Source organism: Pipistrellus kuhlii, unplaced genomic scaffold, assembly GCF_014108245.1.
Source record: "Pipistrellus kuhlii isolate mPipKuh1 unplaced genomic scaffold, mPipKuh1.p scaffold_m20_p_34, whole genome shotgun sequence".
In the NCBI taxonomy this organism is placed as follows: Eukaryota; Metazoa; Chordata; class Mammalia; order Chiroptera; family Vespertilionidae; genus Pipistrellus; species Pipistrellus kuhlii.
In genome coordinates, this window is record NW_023425534.1 from 3,126,592 (window position 1) to 3,146,225 (window position 19,634).

The window sequence follows — 19,634 nt, forward strand, 5'->3', positions numbered from 1 at the left end:
GGGAACGAGGGTGACATGGAGAGCTGCCCCATCCTGGGAAGGCTGCCCTTCAGGAACAAGAATCAGCATTTGTGCATTGTCCAATTTTTTCCAAAGTCCAAAAATCCTGACTATCATGGGAAATGGTGGTTGTTTAAGTTTTTAGAACAACTGTTTGCCAAAACACACGAGTAGGCCGTGCAGCTGCCAGGCCGCGAGGCCGCAGCCTCTGCTTCTCAGGTTTTGACATCTCTCCATGTGTCCGAGCACCACTTTCTGCAGACAAGGGTGCTCTTCTTTAATCTAGTAGCAACTTTCACGACTCTTAATTGGGTACCATAATTAGTGCTGCTTAATGTACAGCGAATGTATTGAAATAAAATTAAAGCACAATAGAAATTCATATCAAAAGATCTTTAACATTTGTACTGAGCTCTGCTTCCCCAGTACCAGGTACAGTATCCAGTAGCTCTCCAATGACTGCTTGTTAAATTCATTAGAAGGACTGCCTTTGTGGGGGAGGACCGCCCCCTCTAGAGAAAAATGGGCTGGAAAATATGATTAGTTTAAGAAAAGGAAGTGCATGTGGCCCTTAATGGCAAGAAAAAACGGTCTACCTTGCTGAGAAGAGAAATATAAGTGAATGACAGTGAGATACAATTTTTCATCTATCAGGTTAACATAAATCTCAAAGTGGAAATATACAAGGCTATGCTAATATGAATGCAAAATAGTACAATCTCTATGGAGGGAAATTTTGCAATATTCTAAGAATTACATATGCACCTGCCCTCTAAGCCAACCAGCCCCCTTGTAGGGATATAAACCAAAGACATGCTGGCAAAAAAGATAAAGATTTATCTGTACAGGCTATTTATTGCAGCCTTACTTGTAACCGCAAATGACTGGAAACAGCCCAAGTCCCCACTGACGGGGACTGGAGAGGGAATGTTGGCCTACTCAGGGATCCAGGAAGGGAGAGGGGAGCAAGGAGCACTCTGCTGCTTCGGTGGAGGGTAAGAGGAGGCTGAGGAGGGTACAGATGGGTATACTAAGCTACCATTTTTCTAAGAACAGAAGATGGAGGAATATAAGTAAGAAGAAATCATAACCTTAAATTAAAAAACAATTATCCATCAGGAAGGGAGGGAACATGGGGAGGAGACAGGGATAGAAGATAGACTTTTGAACATACTTCATTTATATGCTTGAGTCTGGAGTCATGTAAATACTTTACTAATTATAAAAACAAAATTAAGTTTAAAAACAATAATCCCTTAAAAACTTTAAAGCAAAATGAAACAAATGCACCTAACTATGCATTGAGTTGGTTCCTCTTCAGGAACTATTTTAAGTAATTTTAAAACATTATTTTGCCTATACAGCCCTAGTGGGGCATATTTTAAGGCCAAAAAATTAACAGTAAGGTGATGGTTCGGTCATATTATTTTTGTCAGTGTGACTACTGTTGTTCTGAGCTGTCATATATGTATTACGAGATTAAAGCAAATATTTTTGTTGATGTCATTAAAAATAAGATTTGAGACATGAGAAAAAGATACAGATTTGGATGAAAGAAAAATAAAATTAATAAAAGGTCTATATAAAAACTTGAATTTGAATTAGAAGTACTATCAGAAAGAAGCCACAGTATATTTTATCTTTAAAAGAAGAAGAAAATGGCTGGCCAGTGTGGCTCAGTGGTTGAGCATTGACCTATGAACCAGGAGATCACGATTCCCAGTCAGGGCATATGCCTGGGTTACCGACTCAATTTCTATCTAGTATGGGACATGCAGAAGCAGCTAATCAATGATTGTCTCTCATCATTGATGTTTCTATCTCTCCCTCCCTCTCCCTTCCCCTCTGACATCAATAAAGAAAAAATATATTTTTAAAAAGGAGAAAATGAAAGCAAAAGCATTTTCCTAACCCGTTCCCTAAAAAGGCCTGGAAACAGTAGCCAGCCCAATAACAAAGAACACCCACGCAGCCAGTGGAAAAGTCACTTTCCACTGGAAGAACAAGGCTCCTGTAAGGAAAGTGTGACTGCAGATCCGGGCAGAGAACGTACAAGATGAGACATCACCATCGTGTCAGACCAGATAAAGGAAACCGGCCAAAGTCCACGGGGGCCAAGTCAAAGGGACACAAAAGACAACAGGAGAGGCTTCCATCTCTCCCCAAATAAGTAATTTGGTCATCAATAAGAATAACTATAACTGGTTAGCAGACAGTAAACGATCTTAAATCTCCTGGTCACTGCTGGAAGATGATGGGAACGACCTCACAGTATGAAAACGTAAGCAGGAGGGAGAGAGCATTAATCATGCCTTTCCTATGTGAGCCAGGGAATCGATAGTTAAGGGAGAAGCTTTATGCAGTCAGCTAATGAACCAAAGGAGTTCTGAGATCCCTCAGTAAGCAGTGGGTCTAGGCAACAAGTAAAGGACGCAAATCATCATGAAAAGACACAAGTGCCTCCCGGGAGTCACAGAGCACCCCCTGAACTATTCCTGCCAGGAGAGGGTGCCAGGCTGGAATGTGATCAAACCTCTCGACTTAACTACTGATTTTCAAGATATGCTGAGGACAAGGGACCAAGTTTGATGACACACAAAGATTCAACCAGCTAAATCCAGACCATGGGACTCTACAGAGTAAACTCTCCACTGCTTCAACACATGCATCGAGAGGGGAGAGAAGAACATGAGAAACACCAATTAAAAGAGATTTATGAGGCATATCAAGCAGCTGCAACGCACAACCCTTATTTAGATTCCAATTTGAACTGTAATCCAAAAAGAAAAAGAAAGCGGCAATTACGGAAATAGAGGACTCTTGAATATTAAGAAATTGCTCATTATTTTTGCCAGCCAGCGTGGCTCAGTGGCTGAGTGTCAACCAGAAGGTCACGGTTTGATTCCCATTCAGGGCACAGGCCCGGGTTGTGGGCCCAATCCCCAATGTGGGGTGTGCAGGAGGCAGCCGATCAATGATTCTCTCTCATCATTGATGTTTCTATCTATCTCTCCATTTCCCTTCCTCTTGGAAATTATATATATAAAGAAATTGCTCATTTTTATTAGATGTGACATATTGTGATTGTTTTGGGGTATTTTGGGGTTTTTTTTGAAGAGCTCTGGGATATTTACAAGTGAAGGATACAGTTCTGGTTCATTTCAAAATAATGGTGGGAGAGGTGTGAAAGCATAAATTAAATAAATTTTACTATACTATGTGTGAAAGCTTGGTAATATGGATTAAGGAGGTTTATTGTACTAATTGTTCCCTATTTTTGCATGTGTTAATAGTTTATCTAATAAAAAAGTTAAAAATTTTAAGGAGGCAAATGTTGCCAATTCATAAAAAGGTCCTCTAATATTTGATGCTTTGAAACATTTCTTTTTGAAAAGAAATCATACAGAATATATTTAAAATCTGATATAATATCTGATTTTAAATTAAAGCATACAAAAATCCAAGGATAGTAAATATGTTTATTTCCAAGAATGTAAGCATCTCTAAATTAAAACCCCTTTTTCTGCTATGGTAGAGAGATAAAAATCTGTAAAATAAAACTCTAGTAGAATGATCTCAAGATACTGGAAGCACACGGAGGGTGAGAAAAGCAGGTGTGAAATACGGCGGGAAGAGGGAGCAGCGCGGGAGATGTGACGAGTGTACTCGGCGAGGCCAGATCCCTTGGTTACAATGAAGTCCCAGGCCCGAAGGCACAGGAACCCAGCGGAGAGATGGCAGTCAGCCCTACTAAAGAGACACACCAAGGAAAGGGTGTGCAGCAGGTCCTTTCGTTCAAGGCCATCTCACTGTAACATGATGAGATGCCATAGGAACTCACCTCTGGTGTGGCTCCATCGGCCTGTGGGAAAGCTGACTTCACTATGTGTCTCCACGTGGCCACAGAGCCTGTCAGCACCGCTAAGTGAGGACTCCCTGGGCCTGAACACGGCAGACTTCAAGGAAGCTTCTTCCGCCCTGTCTCAGTTATAACCTAGCTCTGGATGAGAAGTTTCTTCCAGTAATTAGAGGCCCCTATTGTTTCTGTGTTTTGGTTTTAATATTTCTTTACTTCTTTTTTTTTTTTATATATAATATATTTTATTGATTTTTTACAGAGAGAAAGGGAGAGAGATAGAGAGTTAGAATCGTCAATGAGAGAGAAACATCGACCGGCTGCCTCTTGCACACCCCCTACGGAGAATGTGCCCGCAACCAAGGTACATGCCCCTGACCGGAATCGAACCTGGGACCCTTCAGTCCGCAGATAGACGCTCTATCCACTGAGCCAAACTGGCTTCAGCATATTTCTTTACTTCTTATTAATTTCTTTCTCATTATAGAGTTAAAATAGGTTTTTAAAAAATATGAATGACATATAGGAAATACTCAAAACCAGACAGAAAAATGACTGACTAGACAGATTTCTAAAACCTCTACATCCTTATCTGGAGTTGCCTGTGTGTCTTGTCTCTGGTTTGTGTGGGCCATAGGGACTAATTCCCCAACATCTATTCCAATGAAATGACAATCATGGTACACCTATTTCCCTCATGGTTTAGAAATGGACACGGGATCCAGTCCATGCCAATGAGATGCGAGGACTAAGGGAGGCCTGGAAGGGTTTCCTTTGCTTCTAGGGGAAGAGAAGGATGATCGCTTTCCTCCTCTCAACATTGGCTGCATTTCATTCATTGAGATCCACTAGTATTTATGTGCATTTAGCAAGGAGAAATGCTGCCCATTCAATTATAATTACACCACAGAATGTACAATGACGTCCGTCAGAGACAGTACGATGAGAAGGAGAGAAGAGCATCCTAGGATCAATGAAATTCAGCCCCCAGCTGAGGAGGAGCCCAGCACAGCCACCAGGGAGCAGGGCCTGGTCCTGTCTGCCCAGGGGGTGATGGTTTGTGGGACCATAAAGAGTCAGGTCGGCCAGAGTTTTCTGCTCCTGCCCATCAAAACATCCTACCTGATAGAGAGATCAAGGAAAGAGTCCTAGTGAGAGGAACGAAACATGAGAGGGCAGAGGTCACAGCATGACAAGCTTCTGAATGACAAGTATCCCAACCATCTGGACTCTTCCGAAGGAAAGAGCGCTTTTAGAAAGTTAAAATCAAAGTACATGTTAACTAAATGTTTATGGAGCGACCGGTGAATGAATAACAAAATACGATCTATACATACCATGGGCTATTCAGCCTTAGAAAGAATTCCGATATATGCTACAACATGGCTATACACCGAAGACACGCTGCCCAGTAAAACGAGCCAGACACAAATGACAGATGCTGTGTGGTCCCACTGAGATGAGGTCGGGACAAGAAGTAGAACTGTGGGTGCCAAGAGCTGAGGGACAGGAGGATGGGGAGTTAGTGTTTAGTGGGAGCAGTTTCAGTTTGGGAAAATGAACATTTTCTGCAAGTTGAATGTGGTAATGATTGCACAACATGAATGTACTTAAAGCCACTAAATTGTACATTTAAAAATGTTAGAATGATAAATTTCACATTATGTATATTTTATCATAATTAAAAAATAGAAGTATGAGGTAATGGGGGGGGGACACCTCTGCATTTATATAAAAATTCCTGTAGAGATAACAACAGTTCGAAGTTGCTGCTCAATAGAATAAAAGGGCCAACAGAGTAACAAGAAACAGAGAACCATTCAAGAAGCTCTGAAATGCGCTTTACCTGATGGCTGGGACCCACGCGAATCTCCCCCTGGGTGCTGTTCAGCCGCCTGTCAGGAAGAGAGGACATTTGGTTAACAAATGGAGTTTTGACATAAATGTTCACATATTTTTCAAGGAAAGTAATTCACTTCAAGTAAATGAGGTACAACTCAGGAAGAACCACTATTTCTAACGCTGCCCTGAACTCCCCACTGCACACGCTGTAACCTTTTCTCCTAACAAGCCCATCACTGCAGTCCTGTCACATCTCCACCGCCATCATCCACGCCTCCGCGGGAGGCCGAGGCCTCCTGTGTGACCCCAACGGATGCTTCTCTTTTCCAAACATTCAGGATGTCCTACAGTACACCTTACTGAAATATAAACAAGATAACGGATGGTTCCTAGCGCACACACTGGATCATTCACTCATTCATATATTCGACAAATATTTATTAAGTACCAACTATAAGCCAGAAATTGTCTTAGGTGTTGGGGATAAAGCAATGAACAGAACAATGTCCTCGCCTTCTTGGAACTTACATTCTAATTCAGGTTGAAACAAACAAACAAATAAATTATACGTCAGGTGATAAGGCCAAGGAATGAAATAAGATAGTAAATGATGAAATATTTTTACAGTTATTTATACAGGACAGTTACAAAAGATCTTTTTTTATTTTATTTTATTTTTTATATATTTTATTGCCGAAACCGGTTTGGCTCAGTGGATAGAGCCTGCGGCCTGCGGACTAGAAGGTCCCAGGTTCGATTCCGGTCAAGGGCATTTACCTTGGTTGCAGGCGAACGTTCTATCCCTCTCTCTTCCTCTCTGTAAAAAATCAATAAAATATATTTTTTTTTTAAAAGAAAGATCTTCTTAAAAAAATAAAATAAAAAATAAATATGCGGGAGTCACAGAGAGACTCTTTATCTTGGTTTCGCCACAAAAGGAGGTGTACTTGGCATTCCGGTTAATTTCTATTTCCTTCACCATTTTTCTGAGGGAGGCACATACTGGGTCCCCATTTACCAACTATGTGACCTTCCCGGTGCGTTCAGCCGTGTCACCGCACACTAGATCTAACTCTTCTTATTGCACTTGCAAGGCCCACCCTCCCTTGCTCCTACCTAACCATCCAAGTTCCTTTTAAAAGTGCTGTTTCCAACCAGCCTTTCTGATGCCCTCCATCACTTCTCAGCCCACCAGAGCGCGGGAGCCTTCCTCCCCACGCCTTTATGGACTATCGGCTGAAGGTGCCTGTCCCAGGCCTCGCCCAGGGCCCGCACTGGATGCCCGTGAGGAAGAGCGTGGGCCCCGCTGCTGTGACACGGGAGCCCTGCGTGAGCGGAGAGCGCGCCAGACAGCAGAGCCCGGGGGAGCTCAGCCCGCTTCCCCTGTGGGTCTGATGCGCTCACTGCTCTGCTTGAAGCCGTAAAAGTGAATGTAAAACACTTTCATTTCCTTCAGAGGCCCTGGGTCCAGCACTCCCTTCTTTAGTCCACAATTTTTCTCACGAAGAGTCTTATTTTGGCAAAGCTGGCCAGCAGATATGACGAAGGAGAGACAAGTAACAAAAAGAAAAGATGAGCGTCCCGGTACTGATGAGCTCACAGCCCACACCGTCCGGGGAGGTAGCATTTGTCCGCGAGCCCAAAACCTTTCAGGAGAAACCGAGTACAAAACTGATCAGGGGAGCGGCCAAAACTAGGCAGGCTCCAGAAAAAGCCCGAGAGACAGTTAAGTTCCATAAAGACCTCTGCAGGACAGGCACACAGGACTGATTCCGGGAGGGGGGGAAGACAGGGGGGAGGCCGAATAGGCCACAGGCGAAAGGGAAAGATGTGGTGCATGAAGGGCCCGCTTTAAAATGTAAGCCCAGCCGAAACCGGTTTGGCTCAGTGGATAGAGCATCGGTCTGCGGACTGAAAGGTCCCAGGTTCGATTCCGGTCAAGGGCATGTACCTTGGTTGCAGGCACATCCCCAGTACAGTGGGGGGTGTGCAAGAGGCAGCTTGGTCTATGTTTCTCTCTCATCGATGTTTCTAGCTCTCTCTCTCTCTCTCCCTTCCTCTTTGTAAAAAATCAATAAAAATATATTTTAAAAAAAATGTAAGCCCCATCTGACATCTTAGTGTCTTCAGGAGGCGAACGGCATGTTGGAGAACAGAAGCTGGAAGGCAGATTGTTCTAGCAGGTCTCTGTGGGAATCACAAGAAGCCTTGTGGGAAGGTATGCAGAAGAACCAAGAGGCCGGAAGGCGGTTTTTATCACAGCACTGCTTTAAGAAAACAAGCAGCAAGCGTCACTGATTTCCCTTCTGACTTGTCCCTTTGATTCGGAATCGTAACCGGCTAGGGGCAAAACTGGCTGCCAAAAGCTCTCCTTCCTTTCTGAATACTTCGCAAACGCTTGCTTGCCTACATGGAAGTTGAGCCAAAAGGCATCATCTCAGAAAGCTTCAGCCACGGCCCGCCGGGCAGTCTGCACCACAGCTCACCCTCGGGCTGTTCTAAACTGTCTCTGTCCGCCCAGCTCCTCACGTGGCCGCTATGGAAGCGTCTCCCCGTTGCGCCACATACACGGCTAAGGCCTTCGTGATTCTAAGACATACACTCCTGGGTCATTTCATTTTAATACTCTTCTTATTTTTTGTGTTTTTCTTTTCTTTTAATAAACTAATATTAAAAAGGTACCACAATAATAAAAACAAGCCCCCAAATACCTTATTGAATAGAATAACATATCTTGCTTATTTGTGTAAAAATGGAGGCTAGCCGCTATTCACAATGCTAATAATTATACAAAGTGAGGCAAAAAAGTGTGTTGGGGTATCTTAAGGGTCTAAATTGAAAATGTTTTTTTCTCTTTTATGATTACATCCATGAAGGTTACTGGAAGGTGAGTAGGTAAAAAGTACAAAATAAAGCTAAAACAAAGAACCTTTTAAGAAACATTTAAAAATCGATTTTTACAACAAATGCATTTTTTTTTTTAAAATCCTCACCTGAGGATATTTTCCCCCACTGATTTCCAGAGAAAGTAGAAGGGAGGGAAGAGGGAAGAGGGAGAAGGGGAGAGAGAAAACATTGACAGGAGAGAGACACATCAGTTGGTTGCCTCCTGTATGCGCCTCTTCCAGGGCTGGGGAACCTGCAACCAAGGTATGTGCCCTTGAACGGGAATCAATCCGAGATCCTTCGATCTGCAGTCAACCCTCTAACCACTGAGCCAAACCAGCCAGGGCAACAAAAGCATTTCTTCATCATATGCCACTTTCCAATATTGGGATTTCACACTAAGAGACACAACGGTTATTATTGAGCAGGTTAGGATCCTAGGTAAGCAGACATTGACATTAGCTACCATATCCAGGAGCTCCCAAATATAGAATAAATGGCAGAAATATTTTTTAGGTCCAAAATAAAAAGATAGCAACACAACCCATTAGAGAAAACAGGCTGCATCTGACAGAAAAATGGTCAGAATATGAACTAAGGAAGAAAGACAAGAAGTAGGCTTCATGGGAACTGCCAGCATCCAGCCGCACTGAGTCCACAGCACCGTCCCCTGTCCCTTCTGTGACAGCATCCAAACTCTCCATTCAGTCACCCCCTCCTCCACGCTGCCCCACTGCCTCCTGCTTCCCGAATGTTCCTTCTGTGGCTCCCGCCGCTCTGTGGACATTTCCTGCCTCCAGCCGCCCTGGGACTGTCAGCTTCTGGAGTACAGGAACTGAGACTTAATTCATTTTTTAAGATCTCTCCTGCTAGCCCCCCGAGGCTAACACAGTCCCTGCCTGGCATTATTAAGCATTCAGGACAAATTACAAGTTCCTTGGCCGCATAAGTATCTCTGGACTACTAATATGTAAAACTTGACAAAAACCACCAGGAATTATTATTTAAATGTAATATCGACAGCTTGCAGAAAACACTCAGTAATCATATGCTCAGACTTTTTGGTCTCAGAACCCTTTACAATCCTCTTCTCTTTTTAACAGTACAGAATTTTTATATTTAGAATTAACCAGCTGGACTCAGTTTAGATGATCCCAATTTTGTTGCCGACATCCAAAGCATCAGTCAAACATGACCTCTGACAGGGAAGAAACTGACCTAGGACATGACTACTCACTATAAACTGCTTTTGAATGAAAAGGCTTGAGTTTCAAACCATCCTTTGTGGCGACGTTAGGGATCCACCAGGCCTGATCACCATTGACCTTGGCCAAGTCAATCCACAGAGCTCTTCACAGCCTGTCTGATCTGGAGCTTGCTGGCTTCACATCCAAATGAACACAGTGTACTGCGGTCTTCTGTCTTCGTCGAGGCTGACTTGGGAAGGGAGAACTGGACGGTATGGTGGTCAAGCTTGTTTCTCCCGGCGTGCTCTTCCGTCTGCGCTGCCGTCGGAGCCTCTGACGGTGGGTGCCTGCGGACCTTCCCTGTGGCTGTGGACGCCTTCAGCACTGCTTTCTTTGCCTTCAAAGCCTTGGCTCTGGGTTTCACTTTGGGTGGGGCAGCTTCCTTATTCGATTAGTGCCATCTTCATAAAAAGCCCCTTTACGTTGCCCAGCCAGTGTGGCTCAGTTGGCTGAGCATTGTCCCGTGCAACAAGAGGTCATAGGTTCGATTCCCAGTCAGGTGAGCACATGATAGGTTGTGGGCCCAATCCCCAGTAGGGAGCATGCAGGAGGCAGCCAATCCATGCTTCTCTCTCTCTCCCCCTCCCTTTCTCTCTACAATTAATTACTGAGCATCTCAGTAAGTAGTGTGGACGAAAGAGGGCCCGTGCTGACCTGACTCACTCAGGGGGTCCTGTGAGGGGGCCTTGCAAACTCAGAGATCTAAGTCACCAAAGGATGGTCTGAAACTCAAACCCTTAATTACAAAGCAGGTTGTGGTGGGTAGTTATGTCGTAGCCCAGTATCTTCCCTGACAAAGATCAGCTTCCATCTTTCCTGGGCCCCTTGTCTTTTTGCATCTAAGGTGACACACCTGTGGAATGTCAAATAACTTGTAACTTCCCCTTTTCTGGATCCCTCAGGGCACAACCAATGGTGCAGGGCCGAGACCACAAATCCCCCTTCCCCCAAAAAACATCTCTCCCCTCATAGTGTTATCTAGTTCATTGTTACTGTTAACTATTCTGCACCCACCACCTGTGTAAAAAATGTGTCTATCATTTTACTTATTATCCAATCCCAGAGGCCCCCCTTTGCTTTCTCCCGCCTCTCATCCATCACCAATAGATGCATGTGACCCACTCTCTCTCCTCCTTTGAGTCATGTATGAAACAAGGTGAAAAGCTGCCATTCTCCACAGCACTATCTCAATATGTTGAGATTCTGCTTCCCAGCAATTGTGGACAATTTGGTTCAAATAAACTCACGAAAACAAAATTCTTTACAGGTTTGAATTTTTTTTTTTAATGTTAACAGTAGTATTTTTGAGAAATTCCAAAATATTTATTGATTCATTTAAAGCAATAAGCTCATCACATATTAACATGCATAACATTTTTTTTTAATGAAAGAGAACTGTACTTACACACGAAAAGACAGAGAAAATAAAGGCATTCCTTTACATTTTTACAAATCTCTTTAATGGAAGACAGCTGCATTCTCCTATTTGTTTCAACATTGGATCTGTTGCCACAGGCCTTGGTTAAAGAATGTGAGGAAAATCTAGTCTCATACAGATATATAACTGGAAAAACAAAGACTATTTTAACACATTTTCTGTAATTATGGAGATTCCTTTTGATACTACACCAAAACTCAACAAGTAATTGTTTCTTAAAGGTTTTTGCACAATATGAATCTAAAACATTATTGCTGATCTTTTGGACTATTTTTTAAATTTATTTTCAAGCTTGTGGGTTCACAGAAGCTGTCAAGCTCAAAGTGATGGGTCCAGTTTTTCAAAATCCTAATTTTTATTCTGAAGCTTAAACCTTAGCATTGCCAAATACAATCAGTTGTTTTCTTGAAACGGAAAGTGTTTTCCTCCACTTTCAATAAAGTGTCTGCCAGTTACCCAAGTCTGAACAACCAGTTTGTTTATCGGATTTTCTTTTTTATTTTTATTTTTATTGTTGAGTATTACAGACGCTTCTCCTCCCCCATTGTCCCCCTCCACCCAGTTCCCGCCCTGCCCCACCTCAGGCCCTCCCCACCCTACACTCGGAGTCCATTCTGTCAAATAAGAATGCTGTGTGTGAACAAAATGGCTCTGCAAACTTCTGAACAAACAATCCGTGTCCTTTGGTGGCAACAGAAGTCTTTTGTGTCACTTCCCATTTCTGCCCCAAGAACCTTACGAAGACAGGCTCCAAGGGTTGGGATTTGATAAAATTTATAATGGGGTCCACAAACCACACTTCAAGAAACATTCTGAACTTTAGAAAATATTGAAGGCTAAAATTGAAAAGGCCCCAATCCAGAAGATTCCAGAGTTATCTATCGATTAGTAGCACAATAGCTAACAACTGAGCGCTCTCCAGTATTATCTACTTTTATATACTAATTCATTTAGTTTATATCTTGAACGCAATGAAAGTATTAGTAGTGATATTTACAGAGACCCAGATCTCATTCTTTCTTGTGTTTAAACACCAGCGCTATATACAGCATTGCTTCATTAACACAGCGGTACTAGCAAAACCAAGGCGGATTAAGGAAGGAAAATCCAGACAGGGGAGGTGTAAATTCCAGGAAAGCCAGAGAAGGGATACTACATAGGAGACCAGAGACTCACCCCAGGACAAGTAGGACACACCGATGTACACCTTTTTCCTCACCTCGGGGGAGGGGGGGGTTCTATAGTGTCCTAAATTCAGATATCTTACAATTATAAGCACAAGCCAAATAAAGCTAAGCAAATTCCACATATTTTCTATCTAATCTTAAGGATGACCTTGTAAGGTAGGGTTACTATTATCTGTCCAGATAAGGAAACTGAGCCTAAGAGAGGTTAATAAATTGACACAAATTACACAGATAACATGGAAAAACCAGGATTGGAACTCATTTAGTTAATGCCAAAGTCAGAACTCCCAATCCCAGTCCCATGTGGCAGAGAGTTAAATTATGGAGCCAAAATTGTACAACTACTTCCAAACCAAAAGAACCAGTATGAGAAACCATATCCTCTTCTCTAATAAATAATAAAAAAAGAAGTGTTTTTTTTTTAAGTTTGAAAATCGTTAGAAAAGAAAATCTATCAAAGTTAAAAGCCAATTTATGTACCATTATGACAATGGCAAAATTACAGAGGTGGCGAACAGATCAGTGGAGGAAGGTGTTAGGAATGGTGAAGGAGAGGGTAGGAAAATCTATGATGGACCAGACAGGTCAGCATTATGGTGGGGGTTACACAAAGCTATGCTTGTGGTGAAATGGCATTATGGTGATGCCGATGTCTAAGTATGGATATTGCCCTACATCTGTGGTCGGCTTTGGCCCCTTGCATGTGGCTCTTCCACAAAATATCACGGCCTGGGTGAGTCTATTTTAAAGCAGTAGTATTAGAAGAAGTTTAAGTTTAAAAAATGCGGCTCTCAAAAGACATTTCAATCGTTGTACTGTTGATATTTGGCTCTGCTGACGAATGAGTTTGCCGACCGCTGGCCTACAACACATAACGTAAATATAACGTATTAGGGAGAGGGGAGAGAAGGGTGCAGGGCAGCACAGCAATTGCCTGTGCCCCTAAAAAAATTCAAAGTTTTTAAAAAGTCAAAATAAGAGGTTATCTGAGTACATCATTACAGGCAAACTAGGGCTAAGAAAGAAAGCTAGACATTAGAAAAGCTGACTGAATGACAAAGAGAATCCCCCCAAAATATACCATAGACTGCTGGACAGTAAGGAAAGAAAGAATACCATAGTTAATGAGCAATGAGGTTCAGGAATTAACTCGTCACATATTTCTTTGTTCTCTGTGTTTACTAAAGGATCTCTGATACGGGTCATCCTTTCTAAGAAATTCTGAACTGTAAATCATACTTTAAAAAAATACTGTCACCATCCTCACCAGTAAAGAGAAATTTCTCTGTGCGGCTAATGTAAATAATATATGTTTTTCAAAACAACTGAGACTCAGTCCTCATTATTCTACAAATCTTGGCTTTGGAATATGAAATAATAGTCCCAGAAGCCAAATTATAAGAATAATGGTAAGTCATTGTGTGTACTCCTTGAGTATTAAAAAAAAGGGGGGGGGAATTCATTGTTTATAAAATCTGATACAAAAGAAACCAATGTAACAAAGCAGTATCCATGGCAACTACAACTTAATATTTCAGGCCTCTTCAGCTGCAGTGGATTAAATAAAATGACAAGATGTTCCCTTTGAAAAGTAACCTGTTACCATGGAAACATTTTAGTCTAAGAAGTAAACAGGGAATGGACAGAAAGGAGCAGGAAGCCTGCAACTGAATATCAAAAAGGGAGCCGCCTCTATACAAAGAGATGAGGAGGCTGCTGGCAGACCCAGGGGGCTCCTTGGGAAGAGCCTGTTAGCTGGAAAGGGAGCCTGCCCGGACAGAATCACTTCTTCATCCTAATGAGAGTAGATGGCACCGAAATATCTCTACACTAGTTGCCCAGTGCACGAAATTTGTGCGGGAATGGAGGTAGGAGGGGGGTGGGGGGGAGGGGTTCCCTCAGCCCAGCCTGCACCTTCTCCAATTGGGGACCCCTTGGGGGATGTCTGACTGCTGGTTTAGGCCCCACCCCCGTGGCAGTCGGACATCCCTCTGGCAATCTGGAACCACTGGGTCCTAACTGCTCACCTGCATACCTGCCTGATGGCCCCTAACTACCTCTACCTGCCTGTCTGATCACCCCTAACTGCTTTCCCCTGCCAGCCTGGTTACCTCCAACTGCCCTCCTCTGCTGGCCTGATCTCACCCCCAATTGCCCTCCCATGCCAGCCTGATCGCCCCTAACTGCCTCTGCCTTGGCCCCCACCACCCTGGCTTTGTCCTGTAGGAAGTTGGACATCCAGAAGATGGCCGGTCAACCCAGTCTAATTAGCATATTACCCTTTTATTAGTGTAGATAGATTATATAAGGAGGATTGCTAAATGAGGGTGGAGGGGGACCTTTTTCAGCAGGAGGAGATGCTCTTGGCAGACAAAAATATATAATCCCTAAATCTGGACTGATAGCCAGCCATATGCACCATACTGCCAAACCGGTCATTAAAAAATTGAACCGCTTTCTTACACCTTATACCAAACAGCCTTTGCCCTTAAAACCCCTCCTCAGCCCCCACCTTAGGTTCTGCCTTTGCAGTTCACCAAGATTAGGTTCTGATTGGTTGGTTTCTATGCTAGTCAGCATCAAAAGCTCCGCCTCCTAGGCAGCCATTGGCTCCTCGCAGTTCACCCAGATTTGGTTCTGATTGGTTTCTATGCCAGTCAGTGTCTGTGTGCCTATCTCCGGGCCTGATCAGCAAGGAGGGGTTGATCAGCAGCCATCCCAGGCTGCTGACCGGCAGGATGAACTGCTGACCTCTCGGGTGCGCGAGGGGGGCCACTGCTGGTGAGACCCGGAGAAAAAGAGATAAGCAAGAGCTGATCAACAGCTGCCATGGAGGATGTGGATCAGATCCTGCTTCTTTCTGCAAGCCTTGCCAGCAGCTGTGGCAGCTGACCGGTCAGGGCACAAGGCTGGGTTGCAGGCTCGATCCCCAGTGTGGGGTGTGCAGGAGGATGTTTCTATCTATCTCTACCTCTCCCTTTCTCTCTGAAATCAATAAAAAATATATATATTTTAAAATAAGGCTAATGAGGAGGAAGACTGGAATTGTATACAAGGTTTCTCAGATTTGTCCAATCTAAACACCTATTTCTGAAGGAGTCTTAAGCAAGTCTGTGATTTCTTTAAAGTTTCACATAATATTTTAAAAAGTCATGTAAATTTTATATTCTATTCCAGAACATATTCACACTCATTTTAAGATAGAAAATATTTTCCCTAAATCTGAATAAAACCACCATGTTTTGTACATCCTACCGGGACCCCCCATGACTCTGGCACCCTACTACTGGGAGGGAGGAGCTGATAGACACGCCTGCGGCTAGATGCTCAGGTTGCGGAAGAGCACAGACTTCAGAGTCAAATTAACCTGCATTAAAATTTTAGTACCAAGGTTTTGTTAGCTCCAAGTGTGACTGTGAAGACTTAATTGAATCTCTTTGAACTTTGGTTTCCTCATCTACAAAACGAAGTTCTTAACGACTAAGTTTGCAAGATAGCGGCCAAAATAAACACTGGTCTCTGGGAGGAGGCAGGGCAGCCCCCGCTGCACAGTCCTTACTATTACCAGCTGCAGGGCCCGCAGTGAGGACAGAAGCTAATTCCTCTATTGGGAGCTCCCAAAGCAATGCCTCTCTATCCTTCCACCTCACCACAGGCATGATTTTCATGTATTTTGTGTGATTATTTCTTTCAATGGATGCCTTGCGCTTTAGATAAAAAGCACCATGTGGATAGAAACCAAGTCTGTGTTTAGCTCCCCATTATATCCCAGAGCCCACTGGCACTCACTAAATATATTTTAAATGAATAAATGACTCCAAAATTTTAACTAAATTATTATTTAGCCACCAATAGCAACTAAGCATTTTGTTACAAAATCCAATCAAGTTACTTGTGACAGAACTCTAGCCCTCCAAGCAAAATTAATCTGACACAGGTTTGATAAGTGCCCAGCAGAAACAAAATTCAGTATTCATTCAAAAAATTTGAAAGAAACAGAGAGTCCACAGTTGATAGAGTTACTGTCCCAAAATTCATACACAAATGCAAAGACCAAGACAGGAAACTCCTCAAAAACCAGAAGTACAACACTCTCTGATGGAAGTCCGTTAGGCCATCTAATCCGGCCCTCCAGCTTAACAGAGCAGCCAAGCCCTGAGGAGAGAAAGGTGCTCTTTTGTGGGACTGCCGTGAGGTAATTCCAGAGGATTCCAGGCCATAGGAGCAGCTATCCATAGGGGCCCCCCTATAAATCATTCAGATTCCAGGCTACAAATGTAAGCATTGGCCGAGGAATAGGAAGAATTTCCATGCTGACAATAAGATGAAGTAAGCATGGCCTCTACACAATATTAATATCATAAAAAGTGATTTTAAAAAGTTAAACAACATGTAAGGAAGAATCACAGCGCTACAATGACTCTACTCCACTGTCTAAACGTCTGGCCTGGCCTCGGCCACAACGCAGCATGCAGTGCCCGCCCACGGCCCATGACTGCATCCCACCTCAGTTCCTCTGGGTTCCACTGTCATCACTGGCTACAAACAAGGAAATGGCTGTAAGGACCACAGCCCAACACAAAGCTGCACACACATACATATCTGATGCTTTAGAAAACAAACTTATTTTTAAAACCCCACTGTTATTGAAAATAATTTACAAAGCAGCAGTATTTCAAGAGTAAGCCAATCTCCTGACCAGAAATGTTGCTGATTTTTTGCATATTGAAATTAAACTTTATAATGAACAGAAATGGAGTGTCCTCAGAAAATGAGAGACTTTAGAACAAATAAGTAGTTCTACAGTGCACATCTAAATGTCACTTTGTTCCTACTGAGAAGCTTCTCAAAAATGCTATAAAAATATGACCATAGACTATTCTTCACTGCAACGGTGAGCCTATTGGGGGTGGGAAGGACCTAGCAGCACCTCTAGTGGCAATACAAGCATTAACACACACACACACACACACACACACACACACACATAATTAGAGAAAATGGTAAGAAAAGAACAACAGTGAATGCTGAACACACCAAATGTTGTGCAATATGGAAGTAAAGCTTCTCTACAAAGATATTCAAGAAGTGTAAAGAAAACTATAAACACCCTAAGAGCATAAGAAAAAACATAGATCAGTAAATGGTGGTTAAACATTAACTTACCATTAATTCCTAACATAATTCTTAGCATTGTTTTCATTAAATAGGTCTTTGAGAGAACTATACCTACAATAGATTGTAGAGTTGGCCTTTGAATTAATAACAATAATACACCGAGTAACTATATGTCAAACACTTTCATAGTTTCTAGCCAATCTTAATAACAACTGTAAGAACTATTATTTGTCTCCATATTACCCATGAGAAAACTGAGGTTCGGGGGAGGGAATTTATCCAATGTCACAGCTGGTCCAATGTCTCTTATTAGTGGAATGTGAACCGTAGCTCTAACTCCCTATCTAGTCTGTTCTCTTACCAGAGATGCCACTCATTTACGCAATGTATTTAGGCTGGAGGCCCATTTGTCAGGCACTCTCCTGGGAACTGAGGCTAAAGAAGAGACGTGGGCCATGCCCCAAAGCTTAGACTCTAGATAATAATCAACCAAATGGTCACAAGTAAATGTATAGATCAAATAATTCTGAACTATAGAAATAATGTCTAATGACCCCAATGAATTTGAATAAACTATTTTAGCTTAGACCGAAAGTAGTAAGTTAGCTTTCTTTCAAATTTGCTTTAAAGATATGTTCAAGAATTTGTATCCTCCTCTATCAGACACTACTCAGCACAGAAGATTACCAGTTTGGGAGGAGATTTATGACCACGCTCAATAGAAACTATTCTGTTTCCTATGTCATTCTGATACTGTGGAGTACAACAGGAGGGGGGCAGTGAGCTAACATGAAACTAACTAGCACACAGACCCTACACAACTTCACTAACCAAGAGAGTAACTTTCCATGTGCTGTTCCTGCATTTCTATCACCACCAGACAAGCAGCATACAAACCTGAAACAGAGAAGATGACTGGCTGGCAAATAACATTCCCCAAATATTTTTTTCCAAGACAGGAACATATAGAACAAACACACATCACCCAAGATATAGCTCTAGTGACTTTACTGGATTTGAAACATAGACATTGGACCTTAAAACAAAGTTCCCAGAGATCACCACAGTACTATTAAGTCCTCACCATATAAACAGGTAGCTGCACTCAAGCTCCACAAACACACATTTGTATGATGAGGCCAGACTGGGCCAGCCATCAAGGGGAAGAACCTGACGTGATTCAGATATAAGCAGAGCTTCCTGTTCACATTTTATTTGCTAAATGTAAAATAAAATAAAAAAGTCTGAGAAGAAAGAAAGACCCTAGAACAGAAAGGTGGTTCCACAACTGTTTCCCCAATAGGCGGTCTCCTAATTCAAGTAATGGGTTTTCTAAAATAAGCCCCAACCTTTGGTCCTGCCAGGATCCCACATGTGAATGACCAGCAAGTACTCAGTGCCCAGCTTCTCCACAGGAAGGACACCTGTAGACGCAGAGAGGAAATGTTCCTCCACGTATCATAGAATGAACAGGACACATTCCAAAAGCACCACTCCCTGATTTGGGGAAAGTATCTGCTCCAAACTCCCAACTGCAATGTTCAAATAAATATACTCATAACAGAAAAAATAAATAAGTAAATAAAATCATAATAGGAAGCCAGCTCTCACATGAATAAAAAGGGATTAAGAAATAGTAATAAATGTGCTAACCCTATATTACTCCTGTATAACCCACGTGCTTAATCGCAATCCTAAAACTTCACTGCGAGGAGCCAGATTACACGTCAGCCATACTCTCAGTGTCTAGAATGCACTATTAGCTTTCCCAAACTTCCCATCAAAATCCAGGGCCCCCTCTTGTGACTTTTTCTCCCTCTGCCATCCTGTGGGTTTTTCAGTTGCACGTTCATCTCTAGTTGGCTTCCCTTCCTCCCCACAAATGCACAAAACGTAAGCGTCACTCAGTTTTCCCCCAACCTTCTCAGAAGAAAGAGGAACAACTGATACAATTTAAACACCTCACTGAGCATGTACGGGGTTAAGACTTGCACTTCGGTAAGCTCCCTATGACCACAGTGACGGCCATCTTTCTGAGCCTCATCTGCAAACAGGACACA

At 42.7% G+C, this 19,634-nt stretch overlaps 1 protein-coding gene across 3 annotated transcripts in view; it reads right to left on the minus strand.

Moving 5' to 3' along the window:
• Positions 1–19,634, minus strand: part of RERE (arginine-glutamic acid dipeptide repeats) — a 357,124-nt gene that overhangs the window by 109,578 nt on the left and 227,912 nt on the right. For all 3 annotated transcript variants that reach the window (XM_036460929.2, XM_036460931.2, XM_036460930.2), the window contains one exon: positions 5,703–5,751. In XM_036460929.2, the coding sequence (XP_036316822.1) occupies positions 5,703–5,751 (49 nt within the window). The remainder of the gene's footprint in view (positions 1–5,702; positions 5,752–19,634) is intronic.